The sequence below is a fragment of the Marmota monax genome, unplaced genomic scaffold, assembly GCF_021218885.2.
Source record: "Marmota monax isolate L192 unplaced genomic scaffold, Marmota_monax_Labrador192_F-V1.1 WCK01_AAM20220418_F8-fsc00014, whole genome shotgun sequence".
NCBI lineage: Eukaryota > Metazoa > Chordata > Mammalia > Rodentia > Sciuridae > Marmota > Marmota monax.
The window spans coordinates 38,823,054-38,829,038 of record NW_026695222.1 but is presented as its reverse complement, the minus strand read 5'-3'; the positions used below and the strand labels follow the sequence as shown (position 1 = coordinate 38,829,038).

General features: G+C 58.5%; 1 protein-coding gene across 1 annotated transcript; it reads left to right on the top strand.

Moving 5' to 3' along the window:
• Positions 1 to 1,864: 1,864 nt before the first annotated feature.
• Positions 1,865 to 2,914, top strand: Npbwr2 (neuropeptides B and W receptor 2). Its single transcript, XM_046433079.2, has one exon. The coding sequence runs from the start codon at positions 1,913 to 1,915 to the stop codon at positions 2,912 to 2,914; it is 1,002 nt and encodes a 333-aa protein (XP_046289035.1). The 5' UTR covers positions 1,865 to 1,912.
• Positions 2,915 to 5,985: the final 3,071 nt, after the last annotated feature.

The following is a 5,985-nucleotide window of genomic DNA, read 5'->3' as shown; positions in this document are numbered from 1 at the left end:
GACACGGCCACCACTTACAGGCTGCCCCTTTCTCTGTCCTGTCTCTGGTTTTCAGGAGCTTTGAACAGACCACCTAATACCCCAAAATCATGGTCTTTAGGCTTTTCCTGGGGATGATCCCTCTGGGCCCAGCCCCGGGCCCTGCTGCCAGCCAGGCCCCCTTTGGACTCCATTTCCACATGGCACGTGGCAGGGAGCTAGGGGCCCATCTGCAGCGCCTGTGGACATGGCCTCTGGCCTTGCAACTTCCAGGCACTCAGGGCTACTTCCCAGGCTCCTGTCCAGACCACAAGGGAACACAAGCACAAGCAGAAACGATGGAGCGACTTGCAGAAGAAACCATGAGCTGCAACCCAGAGGGCAGTGGACACTACTCTGACGGGCAGCCACAGGCCTCCTGCAGCCAGCCACACCGAGGAACCTCCTGAGGCTACCACCCAAGCCTGCTCTGCCAGAGTGCCCTGCTGTTCACCACTAGGCTGAGTGAGTCTGGGCACATCTAGCTCCAGGAGCCAAAGGTGGGGAGAAGGGAAGGACCTAAGGATCAGCCCAGAGAGAGTGCCACACTTGCCACCGCTGCATGAGCCACTGAGCCAGTGAGTGGACAGGAGCCGGCAGGGAAGCAGACCTCCTTTCCACCATCTCAGGGCCTGCCAGCTTCTGCTCCATACATAAAAGACACAAAGAAGCTGTGTTGCCTGCAGCCAACAGGTTTCAACATGAGGACATATGGTCCCCAGGCCCTACATTAGGCCAAAGACACCCAGACCCCCTCGGACACAGTGTAGAGTCACCCACAGAAACCCCTGTGCACATGACAGGGACCCACATGCATGTGCCACATGTCATGCACACCCAGGATCAGGCATAAGACACCCATGTACACAGGTAAGGCTTTCCAGGCCCATGGTGACCCACAGATGCTCTCAATGCCAGAGGCCCCTGCATGGCCCACCCTCCCAACACACACTTGCACGCACAGACTCAGACGCACATGCTGCTTAGCTAGCCCCTTGGGAGTCCCTAGCTGAGTGAGCGCCAAGGAGGCCCTGGATGGGTTGATTGCAAGGCACCATGGCACTGTGGGGGGGCTGCCTCCTGGGGCTCACAGCGTCAGCAAGAGAGACCCGCCTCCCTCCCTCCCTGCCTGCGCATCAGCATTGCCACAGGGAGGAGAGCCTAGCTAGGAAACCGGCAGCAAGCAGGCAGGTCCTGGAATCCCCCTCCCAGCTGGTGAGGGCTGACCAGGACCCCTGCCGGAAGTCTGTCAGGGGACAACCACCTCCCTTCTCCCTCCCAAGGCTATCTGAGCTCTGCTGCCACTCAGAGCCTGAAGGTCACCAACTTCTGGCCCCAGGCACCTGACAGGTGAGTGGAGAGAAGTCTGGCAGGGTCTGCAGTAGTGGTAGGGAGGAAGAGAGGGTGCAGGCTGGGAACTTCTGCAGGAGAGTGCTTTGTTCTGATACTTTGGTACTTGGGGTTTGAAGGCAGCTAGGGATGCCCCTGGGAAGTGCATTTGCCAAAGGACAACAGTCCTGACCACTCTAATTGTGGACTGTGCTTGGGCAGAGTGGGGGCTGCTGGGAACAGCTCCAAGCATCTGCCTCCCAAGAGGGTGGTGGGGCTGACCTCGCAGAGCAGGAGCAGGGTCTAGGGAAGGTTGCTGAGCTGCCCAATGTGCCTGCCATCCCAGAGGAGACCCCTCACCCAATAGGTTCTTGCCTGCCTCAGGACCAGGATGGACAGAATGACTCCCAAGTGTTCTTGGCCTGGTGGAGTGGTGGCACCCTCTGCCAGAGAACTTGAGGTGGCCACTGTTCTGGTGGCCAGAACCCAAAGTTTCTGGCTATTTGTTTCCCAGAATCCAGCCCCAGGAGACCCCTGCCCAGAACCTGCCTCCAGCCCCAAGACAATGCAGTCAGCCAGGCACACAGAGGTCAATGGCAGTGGGAGTTCCTTCTCTGCTGCCACAGTGGGCACCAGCCTCTCCCAGGACAACGGCACCCAGCCCAACACCACTTTCCCCCAGCCGCTATGGGCACTCTACGTGCTGCTGCCAGCGGTGTACACCGTGATCTGTGTCGTGGGGATAGCCGGCAATGCGGCAGTCATCCTGGTGATCCTGAGGGCACCCAAGATGAAGACCGTGACCAACGTGCTTGTCCTGAACCTGGCCGTCGCAGACGGGCTCTTCGTGCTGGTGCTGCCTGCCAACATCGCAGAGCACCTGCTGCAGCGCTGGCCGTTCGGGGAGCTGCTCTGCAAGGTCGTGCTGGCCATTGACCACGGCAACATCTTCTCCAGCATCTACTTTCTGGCCCTGATGAGCGTGGACCGCTACCTGGTGGTACTGGCCACCGTGCGGTCCCGCCGCGTGCCCCGGCGCACCCCGCGGGTGGCAAAGGTTGCCAGCCTGTGTGTCTGGATCGCTGTCACTGTCATGGTTCTGCCCTTCTTCTCCTTTGCTGGCGTATACAGCAACGAGCTGCAGGTGCCCAGCTGTGGGCTGAGCTTCCCAAAGCCAGAGCGGGCCTGGTTCCAGGCCAGTCGCCTCTACACCTTGGTGCTGGGCTTCGTGCTGCCTGTGTGCACCATCTGCGGGCTCTACGTGGACCTGCTGCGCAGGCTGCGGGCCGTGAGACTCCGCTCTGGCACCAAGGCTCTGGGCAAGGCCAAGCGGAAAGTGACTGCCCTGGTCCTCACTGTGCTGGCTGTTTGCCTCCTCTGCTGGACGCCCTTCCACCTGGCCTCCGTGGTGGCCCTGACCACCGACATGCCCCAGACATCCGTGGTCATCGGCATCTCCTACGCCATCACCAGCCTCAGCTACGCCAACTCATGCCTCAATCCCTTCTTGTATGCCTTCCTGGACCATGGCTTCCGCAAGAATTTCCGTACCACATTCCTGTGCTGAGGGCCTTGGTGCCCAGCCCTTCCCTCTCCTCCCAGATGCAGCACCCCAGCCAGGGGTGTCCATACTGTTCCCATCATGCCCCTGTGCTCTCCATACAGAAGACATCAACCCTGCACAGACAACCACAGAAAGACCATGCTTCTGGACAGCCCTGCATGGACAGAAGCAGAGACTCCGGTCCCAGCAGAAGGCACCCAAGCCTGGTCACACACAAAGGAGGGACCAGCAGATGGCCCCCAGATGGTCCCATCCATGTCCTCTCTGGAACCCAGGAACCTGAGAACAGCAATCGGTAGGGGAAGGACCCTGAACTATGAGTTTGTCCTGGAGCCAGCACTGTGTTCTCCTAGGCTCCACCCAAATGGGACTATGATGTGACCATACTGTGGGCACCTCGGGCAGCAGAGCCAAGTGTTGCTGCCAAGGCTGAGGACAAGGACATCAAAGGAAGCCACAAAAATCCACCTTGGCCTGAAGCCCAGGGACATCCACCAGGAGGCCCATGCCCTCTGGAGGCCCTGGTGACCTGCTGCAGCACCATGACCTCTGGACCCCCACAGTCTAGAGGCTGTATGCCCTTGGAGGAGCAGGTATCCAAAACTCCCTTCTCCTGGGTGGGCCTGGGTCCAGAGCTGGGTGCTGGATCTCCCTCCAGGGTAGGGATGCACACACAGTTCAGGGGTCCAGAGGCCATGACTGCCCAAAGACTAGTCACTCTGAGCACCCTGGCTCTTGGCCTTACGGCATGGAGCATCATGCGGTAGGTTTCAGCCCTCACCACTTCCGAGGCACCCCAGAGAAGGTGCCCCCTCCCCCACTGGACCTAAGTCCAGAACAGTGCCAGCCCACCTCACTGTCCCCTCCCTGCCTCCATGAGCCCCAAACAACTTAACTGTAATCTCTACCTGGCATCTTCCCTAGCCCAACATTGTATGTGAGACCTATTGCTGTTTCTGCAAAACCCAGAGCTACAAAAAAAAAAAATCAATGTTGTTTTTGCTGCTCGCTGTCAGGAAGCAGGAGTGGCCTCTCTGGGTGGTTCTGGCTCTGTCTCCCTTGTCCAGTCGGGACGCGGTGGACTCAGGTCCTCTGGAGGCTGCATAGGGGCTGAGGATATGCATGGACCCTCCACAGACTGAGGGCCTCCAAGCTGGCCCCAGTCCCCCAGGGAGTTGATCCTAGAACTCCAATAGGAAGCCTGGACATCTCGTAAGTCTTCTCAGAAGTCACTTGTCACCGTCTCTGCCATATGCTGTATACTAGATAGGAATGTTCCTGGGGTCCTGGGCTACAGGCCTGTCCGATTTTGGCCACTCACCCAAAAACCAAACAGAAAAGGTCATGGTGAAAAGCAGGAGATTTTAATCACTGTGGTCACATTGGGAAGGCAAAGTGAGATCCAGCATCCCAATCCTGTCTAACAGATGCTGACAGAAGCTTTAGATTTAAATGGAGGAAGAACTGGGGCCAGGGCAAGAGGCCTGCGTAATTAAGCAGTCCTGGACAGGCTGTGGTCTGGCCCATAGTGATTTCAGTTCTGATTTGGCAAGATGGCTCCAGAGAAGTCCTGATCAATTTCTGCTTGCTGCTCAGGACGTGTATCTTATCAGACCTGTGGTCCTGTGCGGGAGCCATCAGCTCCCACGAGACAATTGCTCCTGCTCAGGGTGGGGGTGTCCCCTTTGGGGAGCCATGCCTTCCTCCGATAGTGCCTGGAAGAGTTAGGACAGCACTAAAGACTTCCCGGGTCTGAAACTGAATGCTGCACATCTTGCCTCAGTCTTAAGCGGGATAGGATGGCTAGGGTAAGGTTAAGATTAAGAAACCTCATGTTACAGTGTTTAGCTGAACACTCCTTAAATGATTGACATGCCCGCATGCGCAGTGGAGCAGCGTCACCACCATGGGAACAGACACCGACGGAGACAGAGATGCCAGCTTCCTCGGCTCCCAGCCACCCGTGGGGCAACTGAGGCCTAGTGAAGAGTCACTGCTCTCAGCCTAAGCAGCTCCAGCCCCTCACCCTGAGGGGCTGAGGGTGCTTCTTAACCACCATCCACACCCACCACTCCACAGAGAGAACGAGCTGTGCCTGGGCTGTCACACCTCGCAAACAGCCTAATTACCACTTCAAGCACGCTGTTCCTAGGCCCGAGAACTCCTCAGGACCCAGGCGGAGGCTGCATCTTGCTGTGGCAGCAGAACCAGGAGCACAGCACTGAATAATGAGCCTGGAGGAGAGGGTGAGTGGGTGCGAAGAGCAGGAGGCAGGCGCCCTGGAGAGCTGCCAGGCTTGGGGAGGGCCACGTAGAAGAACAGGCCCCATCACATTTTGTTTATGGCTCCTGCCCCCATCCACAGCCCAACAAAGGGAGCTGCCTCCCCTTCCCTCCTCAGCTCCTTGGGAGCACCATGGGGACCAAGAGATAGACACAGCCAGGGCCCAGTGATACCAAAGACAGACTTATCAGGGTCCTGCCCAAGCCAGCCCTATTCCTCCCACCAGAGACTCCTACTATTGGGTAGGGGGGCCACCCTGAACAGCTCACTCCTCCAAATCCCCACATTCTGGCTCTTGGTCCCAGGGAGAGCCTCACCCCGGGGGGGGGGGGGGGGAAGTGCCCAAATCTCACTACCCTCATGACCTCAGGGCCTCAAGGCCTTGCCTTGGTCTGCCATGTGACCACAGCACCCCCTGGTGGAATAGTCTGAAACAACTCTTGTGCCCAGGCTTTCCTGACTGAGCCCCACATGCACACCAGCCCTACCCACAGCCCCACCGGGATGGTTCTATGTTTCCCTTTGCACAAAAGAAAAAAACAAGGCTCATGGAAGCTGGATTTGTCCCCATCCAGGGACAGGATAAAGGTGCAGGCAGGGGTGCTGTGGGGCTGGGTGGACCTTGGGAAGGGCACAATCCTAGAGAGCCATGGAGCCTCAGCCTTCCCCCTGTGGCCTCACCCTGCTAGCCAGGCTCCTGGCAGACCCCGGGTGGGTGCTTGCCCAGGACATATGCCCCACCAGAAGGGTGGGTCAGCAGCCCAGGACCCCTCACAGGAGCCCCTCCAGCA

What these genes read in the sequence shown, in the direction of transcription:
- Npbwr2 (XM_046433079.2), top strand. Translation starts at nt 1,913, where the DNA reads ATGCAGTCAGCCAGGCACACAGAGGTCAATGGCAGTGGGAGTTCCTTC.